At 36.6% G+C, this 22,143-nt stretch overlaps 1 protein-coding gene across 1 annotated transcript in view; it reads right to left on the bottom strand.

The window, feature by feature from the left end:
* The window catches only part of KCNH7 (potassium voltage-gated channel subfamily H member 7), a 485,946-nt gene that overhangs the window by 124,726 nt on the left and 339,077 nt on the right, over positions 1-22,143 (bottom strand). The window contains exons 4-5 of the mRNA XM_029932996.1: positions 7,781-8,209; positions 2,999-3,019 (exon numbers count right to left, since the gene is read on the bottom strand). Of these exons, the coding sequence (XP_029788856.1) occupies positions 2,999-3,019; positions 7,781-8,209 (450 nt within the window). The remainder of the gene's footprint in view (positions 1-2,998; positions 3,020-7,780; positions 8,210-22,143) is intronic.

The raw sequence follows: 22,143 nt of genomic DNA, 5'->3' as shown, positions 1-22,143 counted from the left end.
CACTGACTTTATTAGGCTAAAGTTTAATAAAATTGCTGAAGTGACATAACATTTAAAAAAAAGCAAATTGCAGTGTTTAGTAATTGCATTTTGTAAAAGAACACTGGCAGCCAGTTTAAAACTTAGAAAGATAGATAAGAAGTAATCATATTTGTAGTCCATAATCATATTGCTTCTTTCAGTGTGTGACATATAATTTTCAGAAGAAAACTATCACTGTTGAAAATCAGTATGCAAGTTCTTATAAGATCACAAAAACTTGGCCAGTGTAGCTTATAAGAAACAAGCTGTATCAGATCAGTTGATTTCCTTTGTGAGTCTGATAGGTTTTGTGGCTTGGGGAGGTGAAAGCTATGATCAATCTTGCATATAGTTTTGTTTCTGACTCCTAACGCCAGATTGATACAATCTGGTGTAGGGGTGGGGTTAATTTTTATGGATGACTTGGAGAGCAGTATAGGCAGAGCAACCACTAAATTTGAGGTGAAGATCAGTTTATGAGCGATTGAGATAGGATTAGGTTCATCTCTCACAACAGTGGAGAAATTGTTAAAAACATTTTATATTCGTGCACACATATAAGCAGCACATGCAATGAACTTTTCCAATCCTTGATAATAGGTTACACTTAGATCTCTGAACTCTTATTTCAAAGATTCAATTAAAGAGAAACAAATTTAATCCTAAAAAAGAAGGCTAAATGGAAATAATTTTGTTTGAGAAGAGAAGACTGAGTATCAGTTGCTGTTCTTTAAGTGTGATATTATATCAAGATTAGAGGTGACCAGCTGGTACCTCTGGCCACTCAGGATAGATGAAGGAGGGAAGAAAACTGCGTTTCAGCAAGAAGGATTTAGGTTAGCTCTTGGCTTTACAGGCAGTAAAATAGATTTCCCAAGAAAGTTAGAGAATGGGACCCTCCCGAGATAAAGATTCCTGTGCCACCCATGTCAGAAATTTAGCCAACATCCTTGCCTGAGGAGAATAAACCAGATGCTTTTGAAGTCCTTCCAAATGGCTGCTGAAATTATTTATTCTAGTTTGGTAAAGAAATTATTTTTGTGCGTCTTTGATATTTTTAAAAAAACTGTAATTATGCATTTGTATACAAGGAAGTATAGAAATTTGTCTTTTATTTTTTTATGTTTTATTTAAATGTGGTTTAGAAACAAAACCAAAAACTTTTTAAAGCACATTTAATGTAGTATTCTATATCTAATCAGCATATTAATTGTTCTGTGAAAATTTTAGAGTCAGACATTTAAGTATTTTTTGACAGTTTCAAAACCAGTGTCGAAACAAATAATGGAGATTTTGGAGCATACCTTTACATTAATTTTTAAATTAAATTTGCACATTTAAAAAAAATCTAATTTGAGAGTTTAACTTCATAATTCATTAATATGGGAAGGCTTCCTACAATGGTTAAAGGTTTCCTAATCCCAAATTCTGACTTTGATTATTCATTTTTACTCAAAGCCTACTGCTATTAAAAAATGGAAGGTTGAGAAAAAAGGGTTGGAGATTAAATGGATTTATGAGAGAAAAATAAAATAAATGTGGTTTGAATGACAACAGTTTGAACTACTAATTTTACAGATAAGCAAGCTCAATTTTCTATGTATTGAGAAAAATTAGATTCATTTTTCACTGCATTTAAAAGATCACTGGAAAATTAGTGTCTAATAATTAATTGCTAATTATTAAATGCTAAAGCCAATCATATTTCCTACAAGCAAGTGAGCAAGAGGTGTCTGTATTCTGTTTCTTACATTATATCTTGAATTATATTAATGCAAATCACCGTCACAACTGACACTAATTTGCTCCCTTTTAGAAATCACAGTAGTCAGGCCAAGGATAGAATAATCAGGTGGAGGAAGTACCATCCCTGTATTGGAGGTCACCTGCATAGACCCTTTACGAAGTGCTCACAAAATAAAAATGGGGATGCGGAGAAGCTGCCACAATTTCCTTTATTTTCAGATCACCCTGCATTGATGACCAGAAAACAGCTGTAGTGTGAGTGCCATCACCAGCTCTGACGTCATTAGGAAAGCAATCGAGAAATCAATAGCAGAACTTCATAATGATCAGAGTAGCAGTGACGTACAGAAGAGGCCCAAACAGTGAACTTTAAATAATAATGGTTACTGGTGGAGACGTGTCCATGCAACACACATGCACAAAATGAGTCATTGTCACCATATGCACACTCACAGCGGCATGCATGGCCTATGTTAAAAGACTAAGTCCAAAAGTTTTCAATTTGATGAGAATAATATGATGACTATATTTTGTGATTCCTTATACCTACTATGCTACAGTAGGAAAAACAGAGGTGAATTTCAAATTTTTAGTCAAATCCGGTTTTATCCAGAGGTACTGCCCACTTAAACATTAACCTACAGCACCTATAGGTCATGCCAGTGATTTCAGACTAATATAGGACACAATTAAAAATGATTGAAATGTAAAATAGAAAAATAGAAAATGACCATCATGCATGTACAGTTTACTACTACAGTAAGCTTAAAACCATACCCCCTGCCATCCAGGAACGTGAAACTAGTTTTAAGGAAACAAAAGAGGAACAAGTGAAGTGATACTGTCATGTAGCACTTTGATTACTTTATTCAATCTTGCACTCAAAATGTTTGGGGGGCTAAAATAGGCTGATGTGCCTCTTTCACACTGGAATATATTTAGCTTAATACTTGTTTCTTTCCAAATGGTTTCAATATTTAGGAAGTGTTCACTGTCAACCTAGGCTAATTCTTTTTCTTCAAGAAAAAGGAGTTCAGAATCATTTTGGTGCCGCAGCTGAGAAAGTAACAATGTCTCCAACAAAATCAAGCCATGATGTCTCCACCAGGCACCTGGACTAGCTACGGGCAGCATGATGTTGCACTGAACAGGGCAGACAGCAGGCAAGTTAACATGCCAAGTAAAGGGGCACTTTGAGCATCAGATGATCACATTTGAGTTTGTACATTACCTTTGACATTGCGACCATTGTCTGTTTTGAGCACATAAGGGTAAAAAAAAAAGAAAGAAATATAAAAAGACTAAAATTATATTATATACACTGAATTACCTCTGTAAAAACAATCAGAGTAAACAGGATGTAATGATTGAAAATTTATCTTTGAAATTAGCATTTTGTATTATTCAACCAAGTAAAATGCATATACCAAAAATAATATCTGCCATCCTAAGCATGCACGTTCAAATATGTGAATCATTTATCTCACTTAATTTAACTGGATTCCAAGATGCAGATTTTATAATTATGACAGTTTGGAGAGAGACATCTCCAGCTGTCTGCAGTTGTGATAAAAACTTTCGATCTTGTCAGAAGCCAATTTTAGTGTCACTTCAACTGTCGTTTACAGAGAAAGACTACACAACATTCTGCTATGTTATTAAGTAATTGCTTTTTCATATGCTTTAAACTAGTAAATTAATAAGGAAAAATATTTCTCAGACAAGAGCTTACCTTAATAAACCAATTTGTGTTACTAATTACAATTCTACTAACTGTCCCTCCCACAAATGTTCCTCAATGTATATTTTGAAAACACCAAATAGTGCTCAAAGAGTCATTCTTAGGCAAAAATAATTGTTAAGAAATTTGTGAAAGATTTGATTTTTAAAAGTAATGTGAGATTTTTAAGTTTATGTTGTCATAGTGCACTCGGTATGATACCTAAAATATTTAAGAAATTCATTTATATTAAGATAGGCTGTTTTCAACTCTCAGAACAAAGTGTTTTCAGCTTTATCTTGAGATTGGCAATCTGACTCTTTGATGCATATTTGCTACTAACGAAATATGCATTACTAGTTTTGAAACAAACAAGCTTAAAATAAATGAAGTCACGTCAAAAACCATACAAATATATCCAAGATTTGAAAAATCTGTTCAACATTTGTCGACATCTACTCTAATGCTGTGCATATTTAAAATCTTGGGATATATCATAATTGTTTCAAAGCTTCCAGGTGAAGCAATTTCAATAATGCAGTATATTGAATTGCTAGCGTAGACACTGCCTCAGACAGAGATACACAAAATTGTGACCTTACATGACAATTCTGCCCTTGTTGAGGGACCATAAAAAAAGCAAACGGTTAATGAAGAGACCTTAATTACGCAGGATTAACTATCTCCATCAGAAGCTGGGCCCCCAAATCTTTAGTAACAACCGCTTACAAGTAGTTAAAAATTGTAACATTTCTCCTCAAACCTCAAAATTATAAAGATTTGCAAATTCCCAAAAAACTGGCTAGAAGTTATATTATATGGTTAATGCTGCTCTGATTTTCCAAGACAGAGCATGCCGTCTGTGCCTTGGTGCTGGCTGAGACCTTGTTATTTGTCCATGACAATGTAACTGCAGAAATTTGAGTAAGCATTTAGAATTTTCTAGCAACTTGACAGAGTAATTCTATGTCTGGTCAATCTAATAATAAAACAGGGTTTATATTTTCTATATCTATTTTCTGAAAATTTCATTTTTCTAATAGTGCATTTATATCATATTTACAAATGTATTGGTTTATGATGGATTAGAAAAAATTCTGGTCCTTCACCATGAGTGGTAGGAGAAGTAGAATTCTAAGGTATTTGGTAATATAGAAAAAAATAAAAGGATAATGTAAAATATTATACACTACTATATTTGCAAATTATTTAAAGTTCTATAAAGATAGCCTATATAGAAGAAAATCTCTCTTCTTGAATGAAGAAACAATAATCTGAATTCAGAATCTGGTGCATGTGGAACTTAACCTGTTAACCAGTCACCTGAATTCATGAAACTAAAGTCAGTTTTAAAAAATTTTTCATCATCATACAACATTGTGCACCAACTATACCCAAATAAGAAAATAAAAAAAATAAAACCTTTTAAAGTTTTCCATCTTCCTTTGTTAGCAGCTCAGTTTCTAAGATATATCAAATTATGTGGTCATAGGAGCTGTGGTTTTTTCTAGGCCAATCAGTGATTTTGTGGCTAAAGCTGGTCTAAAGCTGAACTACAAAATACCCTCTGAATTTGTTAATCGATAATCAGACGACTGCAGCATCTGCAGGCAAGTGATACTTTTCTGGAAAAAAACATAGCTTGCAAGGGGGAAGAAATTCAGGATGTCCTCACTACTGAGTGTCCATATATAGATCCTGAATTGAGAAATCCAGAAATATGAAATCTTCCTTTCCCATAATTGTACCAGCAACTATGTGTGAAATGGAGACCACATAACTTTGAGGCAAATAAGGTGAAATCATGAGATCTGATCTGACCTACTCTACACCAGTGTCAAATCACAGGCTAAGTCTGTACCATGCACTGATCATGTACCATCTAATACGTAAGAATGGTATTAATACCATAACTCAAGTTCTAGGCCATAAGGCCAATTTCTGAAAAGTCCATATGATGCTTACACTAACTGGACTAACGAAGCAAAATATATGTTGGTCATTTGAATCATCCTATTGGATTTATTGCAGCTCAGTCATAGGATTCATTGCTTAATGATCAAATTTCAGTGATTTCATTCAGTCGGGAGATATTGAGCATGCAATTAATTACTCCATGGTATGGGGACCTTCGATGATTATTCAGTTTGTGAATTGTCCTTGATTTTATTCTCCCTTTGCCCTTCTTTAGACTACAGATTAAAATGGATGTGCTACTCGCTTTTGTACCATATACAGTTTCTCAAATCTATCTATGGAAAGTCCTTCTGTTCTTGTGATATTGATTTATCTCTTTTTTGAATTCTTCCTGGCAGTTCTGCCTTCTGAATTCTCTTCTGCCTTCTCATCTTCCCTGTGGTCTTTAAATAAAGATCCCCACACGATTCAAGTATTACAGAGTATAATCACTTCCTGTTGTGCGTGGTTTTGAACCGTAGTTCACCAGCACGGTTCTCTCAATTCCGCAGCAACCTTTGTTGAGTTCCTGCCATGAAACAGGCCACGGTGTTGGATGCTAAGGCTGCGGGGCTCACTATGCTCAAGCTCCCGCAACGGGAGAGCTCACAGAAGCATACTCCTTACTTTGCGTATCCCGCCGAAATGACTGACTTCTGATGCGGAATACATGCTATAACATGTGCAAACACTGCTTTGCACATTAGGGTGTAAAATCATTTCATTCTTTTGGTTTGGGAAGGGGAAATGGGCCTTTATAACCGCGAGTGGCAGAATGAGGAGGAACAAAGCGGAGAAGAGATATTCCTGGCAGAACAAACGAATGAAGCAAAACAACATGTGATACCTTTTTGGGAAAAAGTAATTATCTTTGTGCAGGTTTATACATAGGAGGGGAAGGAGTCCAGCAGGAGCTGAGACTAAGGCTTGAAAAAGAACACTGGCCAGCTGGCAAAGTGCCTAGTACCCTACACAAAGAGCCCAGTGATCAGATGCAGTTTTAAGAAGAAAACTCCCAGGAGCAGCAGTGATGATGGGAACACACAGGAATGGGTGCCACAGAACAGTGGGCCACTCAAGAACCCGAACTTGTGGATTTAGAAAAGTGGAACTGATGTATCCATTCAACAGGTACTCTGAATCTCTGAGCCTGGGGGAAAGCTCGTTGAGTCCACAGACCTATCCTGTGACAGGAAAGCACTGCATGGTGGATTGTGGACTCTGGAGAAAAGTGGTCCTGGGTATGAAAGTCAGCTCTGGGACTCTGTAACCTTGGACCAGTCATATATTAAGCATATCTAAGCCTCAGTTACCTCATCTATAAGACGAGGCCTAGTAATCATAACTCATAGAGTTGTTGTAAGTTTTAAATGAGTTAATGTGTCAAGCATTTACAATGCCTTGACACATACTAGATACTTAGTAAAACTTGGCTGTCATCATGTTAATAGTGATTTTATTTGTTGCTATCTTTTTAAAAAATATTTATCTTTTTTGGGGGGGGAGTGCAAATGGGGGAGGGGCAGAGAGAGGGAGACAAAGGATGTGAAGCAGGTTTTAAGCTCACAGGCTGACAGGAGTGAGCCGGATGTGGGGCTCGAACTCACAAACAGTAAGATCATGACTTGAGCCGAAGTCGGACCCTCAGCTCACTGAGTCACCCAGGTACCCTCCCGTGGTCTTTTGAGCACTGCTCTTTCACTACTGGCTGATGTGAGTGTGAGCACAAAAAGGCCCCGGGGGAAAAAAGTGAATTCTCACTTGTTCTGACTTTGGTTTTCAAGTTTGGTCTTTCAATACTTTCAGGAATTACTTTCTTCCCCCTATACCTTTCTCCTTCTTTCTTTCTATCCCCTCCTTACACAATCAGTTTATTGCTTTCTGATTACTCGGTACACCACACTTTATACACCTCTTCCTTTGGAAAGATTTTGTTTATAAAAGTGTCCTGTGAAGGCACATCACTCCCTCTGCCCAGAGCTTTACTATTTGCTAAATACAGCAAAATTAATTATGCTTGAGATGATAGTGTCATCACCTAACTACATCTTATATTAAGCATTAATTAACACCCCATAAAGTAGACAGATAATGGTTATCATACCATTGCAGGAACACAGAAAAGAAGCCAGAAGAAACCAAATTATTCACTAGTGTTCAAAGAGGAAAATCAGTAACACCTCCGGATGTAAAACTCATAATTTGTAGTTGCTGTAATTTACTCACATTTCTTCCCTTCCCCCAAGGCATAGGGATTGATGTCAAAATTAAAAATTATGGCAATTACCTTTCATTACCTATTAATATATGTTTCCATATTAAAAAAAACAAACATACCTTCACTGGCATGTCGGTCTCTAAATATGCTCTTGGGGTGGACACTGAATCCTTCTATATCATGAACTGAAGAAGCCCTCCGTATACTACAAATGCTTTCCTTCGATCTGGAATGAGTCAGCTGGGAACTTGACTGCAGCATGTCAGGGTAGAGTCGGTCCCACTGCCTTTTGGGAGAGGAATGGTCAAGAGGTCCTGATATATTCACCAAAGGGGAACATTTGCTGGGCTGTATCAAGGCTTTTGTGTCATCTGCTTCCGAAGGGCTACAGCTCTCTTTTGTAGGAGACTTGAAGTGCTTCATGGCTACTGAATCATCACTGTGTTTAGATGAGTCGATTACTACTACATCGGGGTCTTCTTGTGGTAGGGACTGCTTTCTGTAAGTGAGAACTCTCAGACCAGGGAACTTGAACCCAAAAAGTTTCCCTACAAAATGGGGACAAAAAAAAACATTATAAGACTAATATATAGATATATACACCCATACACACACACACACACACACACACACACACACACATTATTTATGTACAAGACATATCCCTTAAGACAAACAAATGAACAAACATCGTTGACTCATTGTCAAATACCATGTAAAAAGAGTTGTTAATCAAAACTTAATTAAGTCATTCACAGTTGGGCTGAGGGATATTGCAGAAAATTTCTGAGACTAATACGAATTACCATTAAGCAGTAAGGAACTAGAAGAAGAATCTTGTCATGTTTCTTATGGTTAAACAGATATACTCCAGAGACATGAAAGCATTACCTGGATGACATCACTTTTTTGTTTGTTTGTTTCAATAAATTAAAGACATATTACATATTATTACATACGACATATTGTTACAAACACTACATATCCATTTTTAAGGGAATTTGGAGGGAATACAGTTTGGAAAGGAAAAGAAGGGATGGGTCAGAGACTGGAAATATAGTGCATGTGTGTGGTGGGGGACAGGGAGTTATTGTACTGGAATAGGAGGAAGGAAATGAGGTGGGGATAAGATGTTGGCCTGACATGTCTAGAAGGCTTGTATTAGATAATACTATGAGTCATGTGTGGATTATAAAAGTGGGGTCAGTTGTGTATGAAAAAGTCCTCATTCCATTTGAAAATTTTTAAAGGCTTTAGGTTTCAGATAGAGATGTAGAGATAAGAATTTCTCTTTCCTGTTTTTTTTTGTTGTTGTTGTTTTATAATCTGAGAATATGGCATCAAAAGTTATACATATCTCAGTGGATGATGATTAGAATGACAACTAAATATAAGCATTCAAAGGTGGGTATTAAAATTAAAATATTAGCTAATAAATGCATAAACTCACTGGCAGTAAGAATGCAAATAAAAACAGAAGCATGTCATTTCCCACCCTTCAATTCAGCAGTAAATGGGGAAAAAAACAGATAACATGTAGTGAGAGCAAGAAATGCTGGTGAGCATTCTGGCACTTTGCTGGTGGGATTGCAAATTGCTACAAATAATTTTGAAAATCATTGTATAATATCTATTAAAATGAAAACATACTTTTCATTTGACTCAAGAATCCCAATAATAGGATAATATAAAGGCACTAAAACAAGACACAGGTCTGGATAGCCATTAGAAGGAGAATGGTTGAATAAATTATGGTATTTTTATACTTTGGAATCTTATGATGCTCTTTAAAAACATATATATATGTACATATATGTTTTGATTAAAATTAGAAGTTTATTCAAATATAGTATTAAGTGAGTTTCAATTTAATGTATTTGTGACATTTCCTTAAAATAAATAAAGGCTTTATTTATCTATAGAAATTGTATAGCAATAGGTAAAGATGTGGAAGAACGCATGTCGAACCCATATGGTGACTGGCTAAGTGGGTTTGGAAGTAGAAGGTAATGTATTGAATTCTTCTGTATATATTTTTATTGTTGTTTACACCAAGCATGCATTCCTTTATAAACTTTTAAAAAAACCTTTAAAAAACTTTTACTTCTAAAGAATGAAGAGATAAGAAATAGCCTCCAAGCAATATTGTGTAATTCAAAGCTTGTCTAAGTACTGTCTATTAGGAAGTACAGAGTTTCTAATCTCCAATGCAGTAGACTATGTTCACATTGCCCCTTGGCTTGACAATTACACATTGTTCTTCTAGTCAGTCATTTGGAGTCTCTGGGCTATGATATTATCTACCTTATATTTTTAAGTGTCATGGGTACCATTGTCTTTAATATATTTATTATGAACTTTCCTTTGGTCTTTGAGGATGGTTTAAAACATGGAAGAACACTCTCAAAACTCATGGGCTTTTCTGCATTTTATTTAAATACACTCTTCCAGTAAATGTCTTATCTACACACATAGTTTCAATTCCATATTTAATCCAATGATTTGTAACTACATCTCCAGGCCAGACCTTTTCTTTTAGTTCCAAACCTGCATATTGATTGGCCTCAATGACATCTTCACTTAGAAGTCTTAAAAAGACACCTCAAAATTCTATAGCAAATCTAATCTCACGATCCATCTGTCTGATTCCTCACCTTTTCTTCTGATTAACATTTCTCTTTCCCAGCGGACTGTAGGCCTCACATGGGCAGGGACCCATTCTGTTTTGCTTACCAAATGCCACCTCCGACAGTATGCCTGAGCATGGTAAATGAGTTTCTATCATCTATAAGCAGATCCTAAACTAATAATATGCTTCAAATCTGGCTGTGGAAAATTAAGATATTTAACTACTCTGACCAACTGAATTGGATAATCTTAGCTTTCTGGAATTGTATTGACCCATATTTACCAAAAATGGTTGATTGTGTAGAGCTCAGTAGCTCATGGAAATGGTGAACCATGCTTTTTTTACCCAGTGCAACTTATTGTTAATTTGGCTTTTTTTCAGAGGTTACTAATTGCTACCATTCTGATTTCAGAACAGAACACAGAAGTGTTTCCAAACTCTTTATTTTATGTGAAAGACTCATTACAGAAAATTTTAGAATTAAGTAGGCTACTTTATTATTGTAAGCTTTCATTTGTGGACTAGTAGTTAACAGTGTTAAATACAATTGTAATAGAATTTATCATTCTGGTAAAAAAAAAAAACATGACACAATGCACAGACAAACTCCAAATATGGTCAACTTTAAGTTCTGGATTAATAAACTGTAGACGAGAGTAAATAATCTATGCAAGTAAGATTAAATAACGGTGTGTCACGGACTGTTTTGCAAGCATTCTTACGTAATTCTACCAACAACTCTTATATGCTCAAGTAAATTGCCGAGTTAAGAATCAGTGAACTGCATCAAAGTCACTTGATTAGTTTTTAATGCCCATGGAATTGACTTATAAAGCAGTTTACAAATCAATTCTGCAAGCTTATTACAATGCACTGAAGGTCAATGCATACTTTTATTCATTTTTCATCAGTCACATTACCCTCCTCCTTTAAAAACCATTCACTGCTTTTCTTAAATTAATGACTATGAGACATTAGCTTGCTCCTACAGTTTAGTCATATCCAAGGTGGTACAGATGGTCTTTTCTGCATCACTAGGTTAATATGACCATGTTATATTGCATTACAGATTTAGTTGTCTAAAGGCAGCTCATCTGGAAAGAATACACATTGTGAATTTTGCTCAGTGCTAGCACTTTTAGGCATGAAATATAAAGCATGAATGAGGATAATCCTGTCATGGTTCTTAAACTGAAAAATACCCTTATAAGTTAAGTCTCTATATTTTACCACATCTGTTCTCTAACTGGACAACTGAAATAGGTACTATTTAGCCTTTTGTCTATTAAATGTTTGCTAAGTCTGAAATAAGAGCAACAGAATGAGAGTTTTTACACATTTTTTACAAATTCTCCCAAGTAATTATAAGTTCTGATAAACTGCTTACACAAACATGATTTTATTTAAATACACCATTTACATCTAAGAGGTATCTAACTCTAACATGCATGAATGAATTACTGCTACAATGTCCTTCTCAGAACATGTCACTTTCATAAAGCTGCTAAATAAGTTTGGAACCTTCATCTTCATGTATCCTGTGTCATATTTAGACATTTTTAAATGTTTATTTATTATTGAGACAGAGAGAAACAGACCATGAGTAGGGAAGGGGCAGAGAGAGAGGGAGACACAGAATCTGAAGCAGGCTCCAGGCTCTGAGCTGTCAGCACAGAGCCCGATGCGGGGCTCGAACCCATGAACTGTGAGAACACATCCTGAGCCAAAGTCAGACGCTTAACCCACTGAGCCACCCAGGTGCTCCTCCTGTGTTATATTACCTGAGAACTTTTTATTTCTCACTCAAGTAAGTACACAGTTAATCCATTATCTTTCTCTTTAAAAAAGTCTGGAATTATGTATGACTCCAATCTACATACACAAAGATGTTAAATACTTGGCCCAAGGCCAAACAGGAAATCGGTAAAGTCAGAATAAAACAGTAGTTTCTGTTATTTAATTGCAGTTTTACCCAAGATTTGGTGTTTTCTTGGGCCAAAAATATCCACCTGAATATTTAAGGAGAATCACAACTCTCCTCTAAATAAATGTAGATAAATGCATACACACAATTTTATTTATGATCTCAGAAGATGAATAACAAATGATCTCCCCCAACCAAAACCCTTCTTCTAACCTCCCCTAGGATTCCCTGGAGGTATTTGACTCTTAATATTCCTTCTAGTTCTGAGTTTATTTGCTTATGTATTTATGCCAATCGTATTTCTCACAAATTTATAATGATCACAGCTATATTTCTGCCCTATCTTCTGTGGTAATGGATAAAGGGACTTTAGAAAATCATTTTACTAAACTTTTCTGAATAGAGACAATCTCATTAATCTGAACTTCTCTTTCTCTTTCTTTCTCTCTTATCCTGGGAGCTGGTTCTTATATACTAGAGTTTGAGGGAAACAGTTTTTCTAATTTAGGAATCAATCTGGGAATATTTGAAATATTTCTTACAGAAAAGCAAATATTTCCAGAAAGTCCTACCTATACTGCTAATCCTTGAATTTCCTCACAATTCCCAATTCCCAATCATTCCCTTTGTTCAACTTCTCTTCATTTCTGCAAACCCCTATAACTTTGATACCTAATAATTTTACTAGGGGTGCCTGGGGGGCTCAGTCAGTTGAGGTGCTGACTCTTGATTTCTGCTCATGATCCCAAGGTTGTGGGATTGAACCCCATCTTGGATTCTGTGCTGAGAATGAAGCATGCTTCATATTCTTTTTCTTGAATATATGTTAAATATATATTCTTTCTTAACTGTATATTAAATATATTTAATATACTTATATTAAATGTAAATCAGAAAGAATTTACTCTTGCTTGGTTGCACCTAGTTGAATTATGGACTAAAAAGTAGAGAGAAACTTAAGTTCAAGCAGTCATGCAAGTTAGAGAATATAGTAGGGAAAGGAAGGGACATGCTTGGATGGGGGGTGGGAGATGGGGAATGTCACGAAGAACATGAGCAGAGATATCTCCCCTCACAAGGGAATACAGGTGGTGGGAGGCTGGATCCCTGAGAAACATCTTGCACAAAAGATCTTATCAGCAGTGTTCCCAGGAGATATGCTTGAGAAAAGGGAACAAACAGGTTTGGGTTAAACTCAGGCAAATGCAAAGGAAGCTTCAGCCAGCCCTCCTGGGAGCTCTGGAGAGAGAACAGCCCTTCAGAGTGGTGCCATATTCAAGTCAGGGTGTTGTTCTTTGTCTCCCAGCATCGGCCAGTCCCCTGCTACAGCAACCCTCTGAGAAGGTCCATAACCTGTGTAAGGCGGTCCCTGCCCTGGACCACAGTTGTCAGTGGAGTGAAGCTGTGCCCTCAACAGCCAGTATTCCCAGCAGCAAGGCTGTCCCAGGCCTGAGGGAGGTGTCTGGCTGAGTAGCACTGTGTCCACAGTGCAGAGCAGAAACGATAGCAAGATTTTGGTCTGAAGAAAACTATACTCTGCAGTAAGTCTGCTATCAGCTATTATCACACAATAAGGATTTGTGAATTACTGTTGATGTACCTCTCTAAAATCACAGTAGTCGCAACCTGACACTTCTATTGGAAGCCTAAAATCACCGTGAGATTTTTCTCCAGCTACAGAGCTCTGGATGTGGAGAGGAACATGACTAATCTCGGAGTCGGAGAGAGCAACAGTTTGAATTTGATGGGAGAAATGGGCAAGATAATTGACATATCTGCCTTGTCTTTTTAGGGAGAAATTTCCATCAAAGCACCCTGCAAGGAGATGAATCTTTCCTACCCCCAACTGTGTAATGAATACACGATGTTGCCCATAGGCTGTTAGAACAACCCATACTATTGTCAAAGAAGGCAGTAGCTGGCAGTTAGGGAAAAAGGATCACTCAGTATGAACTCAGTGTTGACCTGGTAACGTGATTAGTGAGTGACAAGTGAGGCAGTGCAGCCAGTGAGGTCCTGATGTTAGTGACAACAAAAATCACCAGAGGGCCCATCTATCTAGTAAACCTGAAGCTAAATGTAGGATTCTTTAAGGGAGAAGAGATGGTCAGTAATGCCTTGAAAAATTAAGACTGGTGGGAGATTTCCTAGGGTGAGAGATATCAAAGAAAAAGCAGCCACTTACAATATGGCAGTAAGTGTGAGACCGAATTGGAATCTTGAGGCATGTGAGTCTTGACCCAGGAGTGCATGGGGCACATGAGTGGAGGTGGGGGGAGTTAGTGCTGCAGTAGCAGTGAGAGCAATTACGGGAGCTGCAGCAGCAGCAAGAACTTCTGGAACAGGTTCACAAATGCTGATGATGTCTGAGAGATACCGCTTCCAACCTGGCCAGTCGTCATGAAAGCAAAGCTGCAGAGAAGACAGGTCTGGGATAAGAGATATAAGGCAGAAACCAGGACAAGGTGGCAGGCTGCTTTTAGTGGCCCAAGGTTAAAATATCTCAGTAAAGAGAGACTGGAAATGAAAGCAAACACATCAGTAGACACATCAGTAGTGTATATATATATATATACACAATAGGGTTTCTCTGTGATAACTGCTTAATAAATCAATGTGTGTCATATTAATAGTGTTATTTTATTTCTCTTCAACAGATTTCTTCCTTTTCCAAAAGCCATTAGAGAAGCCACTCAAACTGTGTCAATGTACTAACACTTAACCTAAACTGACCTGGGATGACCATAGAGTCATCACATTGACAGGGACCTCTGGATGGAGTGTTTCAAACACAAATGGTACAGACCCCAGCTATCCAAAGGCGGTATGAACAGAAACTGTCCCTGATTTGGGTGTTGCTAGGTAACAAAATTCTCCAAATGATACGTACACGAGGAGTGTCTGGCATGGATATGCTGATTTAGACAGTCATTAGCATTCATTATTAATAAAGAGATAAAACATAATTTTTTCAACTACCAGCAATTTTCCTGATCTCAGAAACATGCCTTTTGCCCTGATACTCGAGGGGAAACATAATATAAAGTTGATTGCAACCTGTGACTGAAATTTTCCTGGATTTCTTTTAGCAACCATGTCATAGTTCCTTTTTTATATCAAATTTAATCTTTGCAAAGAGGAAACTTCCAAACCCCTGATAGTAGTAAATATTAGTTACGTTGTAAAGCCTTTAATTAAATTCATCTGAATAATAGATTGTTTCCATAGTAATGCTGACTGAGGTTTCAGGAAACTCTATATTACTACTGCAGCTCTTCATCTTTGAATTAAAGAATAACTTTCAGCTCCAATGGAGAATAGTAAAAACACTATGAATGCCCTTTGAGAAACCAGCATACAGAAAATTTCTTTGTTCTTTACCTTGAGGTCTGAAAAGATATGCAAATTTGAGGGAGTAATGTAGCTATTCAGGCAAATATATATTTGATGTGTCAATTATTCAGAATATTGAGTCCAAAGCATACAAATACGTATTTAGTGGTTTAAATTAGTTAGAAAATTGCCTAAATTACCAGCTGCATTTTTGTGTGTGAAGACTTAGTTGTTGTCAAAGCTTTTAGGGTAATTCAAACTTTTCTTTTAGTAAGCACAAAAGTAGAAATTCTTTGATTTGGAGAGTATAATTTTAATCAATTTTAATCATTTCAAAGGTAATGGAATCTCCTTTGTCATACCTTAATAAGATTAAATTAGATGAAAACGTTCAGTTTTGAAAAGAACTGTAAAAAAAAGAGACTATAAAAATTTACCTTTATTATACTTTTATATTTAGTTTCACTTAAAATTTATCTTTATAGTGTTATGTAAACATTAATTAACATAGCTCCATAGTGCTGGGAGCCGTCTCTGAAGTAAGGCAGGTTTGCAAGGCCTCCCACTGTCAGATGGCACCCGCCTCTACACCCACTCAACCCCCACTCAATTTCTACTTGAGCACAGACCCCCACGGTGCCTGACTGACTGATGTCAGGAGTGACTTGCCTTCTTATGCTAAATATATGTGAAGTGTACCTTGTGAAAAAACTTGTTACAGGAGTTTCTTCTTTTGTGATTATAGGAGCAAATGTTACATTTCCTGAGAAAACCTGTTTTTCTTCCCCTCGGAAAACAGGCTATTGACCCCTGCTCACAAGAGAACTAACTTTTGCCTTTGCTATGCTAAAAGCTTTGCCTTGTAATTGAATGCTAAAGATCCCTTCCTTCCCCATATGATAAACATCTAGTCACCTATTTCAATCTCTGTTGGTAAAGATTATGCATGAGTCTTCTACTAATCTATATTCTGGGAAATTTTACATACCAAAGAATTTGTTATCAGAAATCATTGTCTAAGGCAATTGCCACTTCTGTTTTGTACCCTCATACATTTTTTCAATAAATAAAGCTGACTCTCTGGTCAGGGCAGAGATGTCTGCCTGGTGAGCAGAAAGAAGCTGAGGCTCTCTCACTCTCTTTGGCCGACACCGTCCATCCTTCAGGGAACCCTGGACCTGCTGGAGCTGGACTCAGGCACAATAGTTCTCAAACTTTAGCGAGTATCAGAATGACCTGAAGGGTTTGTTAAAACGCAAATTGCAAAATTTCTGTGTTTCTGAATCAGTTGTTCTGATGCAAAGTCCAATAATTTGCATTTTAAATGTGTTGCAAGGTGATGCTGATGGTCATACACTTGAGGAATCATTGGCTAATGCTCATTCAGTAGGAAAATTAAAAAAAAACCTTAATTACTCAATAAAATAACCTATTCATTTTTTTATATTCTAAAAATATGTATTGGATACTGTTTGCAAAAGGTTAAGGATGCATGGAAAGGAAAGTAATATCCCTGCTACATACTAGAGGTGAAGGGTTCTTGGCCACTTTAAATAAGGAAGGTGTTTTCCAGTTTTCTATAAACCTTACCCTTCTCTCTCTTTTTATTCATGGCCTTTTTCAGTCATTTATTTTACTTGTCCACTAGGCAAATGGATAGTAAAGGCAGGCATGGGGTACCATGATGTCACAGAGGCAGGAACAGGTACATTTTTCTGGGTGAGTTAGGAACTTTTCATAGTTGAAGGGGTCTTTGGAGCAAGTAATCTACAGGGAAGAAGGCATCCAGATAGAGGGGACACCATGTTGTACAAACAAGGTGGTATAGAGTGTGTTTCAAGGAATTACCACTGAAATATGGGATGTGATGGGGGAAGGGATGGGATATAAAGCTAAAGAAGTACCACAGATCAACCCATAAATATTTTATATAATGCAAGGGACTTTGGAGGGTTTTTTTTAAATTTTAATGTTTTATTTATTTTTTAGAGAGAGAGACAAAGACAGCGTGAGCTGGGGAGGGTCAGAGAAAGAAGAAGACACAGAATCCGAAGCAGGCTCCAGGCTCTGAGCTAACTTTCAGCACAGAGCCTGATGTGGGGCTCGAACTCACTAACCATTAGATCATGACCTGAGACAAAGTCGGAAGCTTAACTGACTGAGCCCAGTCAGGCGCCTCTGGAGGTTTATATCATTAGTAAGAATGATTTAAAGGATATAAAAAGCTGGGTATTATAATTCGATGTAAAATAGTGTGACATATGATCCTGAAGGAAAGAGGCTGAAAGCGGGATATCAGTTATGAGATCACTTTGTCAGCCCATGAAAGATGTTTTGGGGGCCTACTAGGCAATTACAGTGGCCTGTATGAGAGGGATAAGCACAAGCTGTGCTTGACAGAGTTTGATCACTTTGGTTGGGAGAAGAGATGATTAAAGATTAGCATAACCCCCATGATTCCAGCTGTGGTGGCTTGTATAACACAGTTCGGGATATATGAGGAGCAAGAGGTTTTGATGGAATTGATGGATGGTAGTTGGAGATGGTAAGACAAGTCTTAATTGAAATGCTAAATCTATAGAAATTTAAAATCTTCCAAAGGAGATGTCCGTGGAAAGTTGGATATGTGACATTCTAAGTAGGAAGGAAAGTCCAGAGAAAAGTATGGGCTGGAGATACTGATTTGTGAGATAGTCTCTACCTTGTAGGTCATGGATAAGTTTGTCCAGGGTATACAGAGAAAATGACTAAGAGGAATAATTCTAAGAATAGCTATTGGGAGATAAACAGTATTTACAAGCAGAATAAGAGGAATAAGAAAATAGTATGAAATTAGCTGCCACAGAGATCAAAAGAAACAAGAAACTATGGTGTCACAGAACATAAAATGACAGAGTATCAGATTTAACAAGATATATTCAGCCTAGAGGGTAACAGAGAGTACAACATAGAGAGCTCAGTTATAGTGAGCAGGATGTTAAGGAAATAAGAGAAGCAAGTGAGTGAGTGTCGAAAGTCTGAATGCCTATCAGAAGAGACAACATAAATGCAGAAAGCCAGGTAGAAACAGACAAGAAGGACAGCTGGAGACTCTCACAAACTGGAGAATGCATACCCCATCGAAAGGTGTGGCCAGTATTCTGTTTCAGCTTATTGAAAACATGTAGTCAGATATTCGTGTTTTCCAAAATAACTCAGAGATCTTCATTTTAAATGTATTCTTCCAATTTTTAAATGTTGGCAACAAACTTAACTAATTAAAACTTTGAGAAAATATTATGAGATATAAGCAATGTGTCTGTTGAAGTACAGGCTATTTTCAGGAGCATGAGTGTGAGCCAAAGGGAAAGAGCCAGTGAAAATATTGCGAGCAGGGACTGGGATTAGTGAGGACAGGTTTTGAAGGAGGAGGAGAGAATGGTTTGCAAGTGTAATCTAAGCCTCAATTAACACTGTTGGGACATTTTTTGTTGAGGGTGGGCTTGTTACGGGAGTTCCTGCTTGAACCCTTCCCCTTGCTTTGAGGTGTAGGAGGTGAGATTATTTGTGGGGAAAAAATGAGTGATTTGAGGTTAAGAGTGACAAAAAGCCTAATGAAGTTCAAAATACTTGCCAAGGGAAAAAGTTGAAAGATCTGAAAAAATTAAAATCTCATGTGTAGTTTTGACCTGCAGTATAATTATTTTTAAATTATAAATGACAAAGTTCATTATTTTTCTGCAAGTAAATGAAACAATGTGCACCTGTTTTCTTGTCGGGAAATATTTCAAGTTTAGGGAAATGAGAGCACTTCAGAGCTTTGTGAAAGTGATGGTAAGAGTAAATTAAATAGGCTTCAATTTAAACAGAAACTATTTTAAATTGATGAGAGGAGTGAAAATGTTATTAGTTAAAATTTACTTGGGGATATGAACTTAAGATAAATTTTTATAGTGTCTCAAAGTGAATCTTTGGTTTTAAAATAAAATAAAAACATAGGATGTATTTGTTCTCTGTTTGGGTGTATATTGTTAACCAAGAATTTTTTGTTTCATTGAGGTTCCCCCTAACTCCCTTGAACTTTTTTTTTTAACAAATTAAAGTGTGTGTATGTGTGTGTGTGCGTGCGCATATGTGCGTGTGTGTATATGTATATGTATGTGAGTCAGACTGGTGATCTTAGACTCCTGGTATAAAATAGAACTCAACATATAAAGTTCAAATAAATAATTTAAAATAAAACATTGACATATTTTTGTAAAACAATAAAGTGAAAGTCTCTTAAATTTGATGACTATTAACTTCGAAATTAATAGTGTTACCCAAAACACATAATTTGGTTATCCTCTACATTGTACACGTATTTCATAGGAAACGATATTAGAACAGAAAACAGAGAGCACATTTTCTCCATTCCATTGGTTCCTTTAGATGTGGCCTGCTTTCAGTTGGTAGGGAAAGTACAATCTTCTCTTCCATTTAGTATCATTTCAATTCTTCAGATTTTAGAGCCTTTACAGAAACCATCGATGGCAAAAAGCTTAGTTATATGTTTTATCTGGAACTTATATTTTTTATGTAGCAACTAATTGACTCAATGATGCAGCATTTATCAGTTTGATAGAACGTTCAGTATAATACTCTCTTCTGTACTTGCTCCATTCCAGGGTAAATAAGTTATTTATCTGTGGCTGGTTCTATACCTTTAACCTGTGAAAAATCAGTTTCTCACAGAGAGAGCTGCTAATTTTAGTTGTGTAGGGTTCCTCACCCAGAAATTAGGCATCTGAACTGAGAAATTATTCACCACTTCATCTGACGCAGAACAAGTCTCTAGGTTTCCAGAATTGTCTCAGTCCTATTGATCATTGTCTCTTTTTATGATACATCTTTTCTACTGGGTAGTTAGTTTTATCCGTATTGCTTCTCAATTTAATACTTCACTTTCTTCTCACTTGCGTTTCTTGTGTTTTCACTTCACAGGGTTTCCTTTAAGTTGGCTTCGTTTCAGGGGAGGTAGTTAAATTTACATAAACCCACATCTTCTCAAACAAACAGTAGCCTTTTCTGCATTACTCTCATTTAAATCCTAACACTCAGGGCACGCATACCCACCCACACACTTAAATACTTCTTTTTTATTTATTTAAATTTTAGTTGTTTGGGGCATCTGCGTGGCTCAGTCAGTTAAGCATCCAATCTTGATTTTGGCTCAGGTCATGATCTCACAGCCCTGTCTTGGCCTCCACACTCAGCATGGAGCCTACTTGGAATTCTCTCTTTCCCTCTGTCTCTGCTCCTGCTCTGCTCTTTCACTGTTTGTCTGTCTGTCTCTCTTTCAAATTAAATTACTAAACATTAAAAAAATAAATAAACACTAAAGAATAAAGTTAAGTTAGTTAACATATAGTACAATACTGGTTTCAGGAGTAGAATTCAGTGATTCATTACTGATATGAAATACCTAGTGCTCATCACAAGTGCCTTCCTCAATATTCATCACCCATCTAGCACATCTCCCACCCACATCCCTCCATAAAGCCTCAGTTTGTTCTATATCATTAAGAATCTCTTGTGGTTTGTTTCCTTCTATTCTTTTTCCTCCTTCTTCCAATATGTTCCTCTGTTTTGTTTCTTAAACTCCACATATGAGTGAAATCATATGGTACTTGTCTTTCTTTGATTGATTTATTTCATTTAGCATAATACATTCTAGCTCAATCCATGTCATTATGAATGGCAAGATTTAATTTTTGATGGCCAAGTAATATTCCACTACAAATGACGTACCATATCTTCTTAATCCATTCATCAGTCAAAGGACATTTGGGCTCTCTCCATAGTTTGGCCATTGTTTATAATGCTGCTATAAGCATTGGGGTGCATGTACCACTTTGAATCTGTATTTTTGTATCCTTTGGGTATATACCAAATAGTGCAATTGCTAGATTGTAGGGTAGTTCTATTTTCAGTTTCTTGAGGAACCTCCATACTGGCCGGAGTGGCGGCACACCAGTTTTCATTCCCACCAATGGTGAAAGAGGGTTCCCTTTCCTTTGCACCCTTACCAACACCTGTTGCTTCTTGTGTTGTTTATTTTAGCCATTCTGTCAGGTGTGAGGTGGTATCTCCTTGTGGTTTTGCTTTGTATTTCCCTAATGATGAGGGATGTTGAGCATCTTTTAAGGTGTCTGTTAGCCATCTGGATGTCTTCTTTGGAAAAGTGTCTATTTATGTTTTCTGCCAATTTCTTCACTGGGTTCTTTGTTTTGGGTGTTGAGTTTTATAAGTTCTTTATAGATTTGGATACTAACCCTTTATCAGATACATCGTTTGCAAATATCTTCTCCTATTCCATAGGCTTTCTCTTAGTTTTGATGATTGTTTCCTTTGTCTTGCAGAAGCTTTTTATCTTGATGAAGTCTCAATAGTTCATGTTTGCTTTTATTTCCTCTGCCTTCTGTGAAGTGTCTAGTAAGAATTTGGTCCAGCTGAGGTAAAGCAGTTGCTGTCTATGTTCTCCTCTAGAATTCTGGTAGTTTTTGTCTCAGTTTTAGGTCTTCCATCCATTTTGAATTTATTTTTGTGTATGGCATTAGAAAATGGTCCAGTTCCAT

The sequence above is a fragment of the Suricata suricatta genome, chromosome 3 (assembly GCF_006229205.1).
Source record: "Suricata suricatta isolate VVHF042 chromosome 3, meerkat_22Aug2017_6uvM2_HiC, whole genome shotgun sequence".
In the NCBI taxonomy this organism is placed as follows: domain Eukaryota; kingdom Metazoa; phylum Chordata; class Mammalia; order Carnivora; family Herpestidae; genus Suricata; species Suricata suricatta.
The sequence above is the reverse complement of the archived record's forward strand: the minus strand, read 5'-3'. Positions and strand labels throughout refer to the sequence as shown.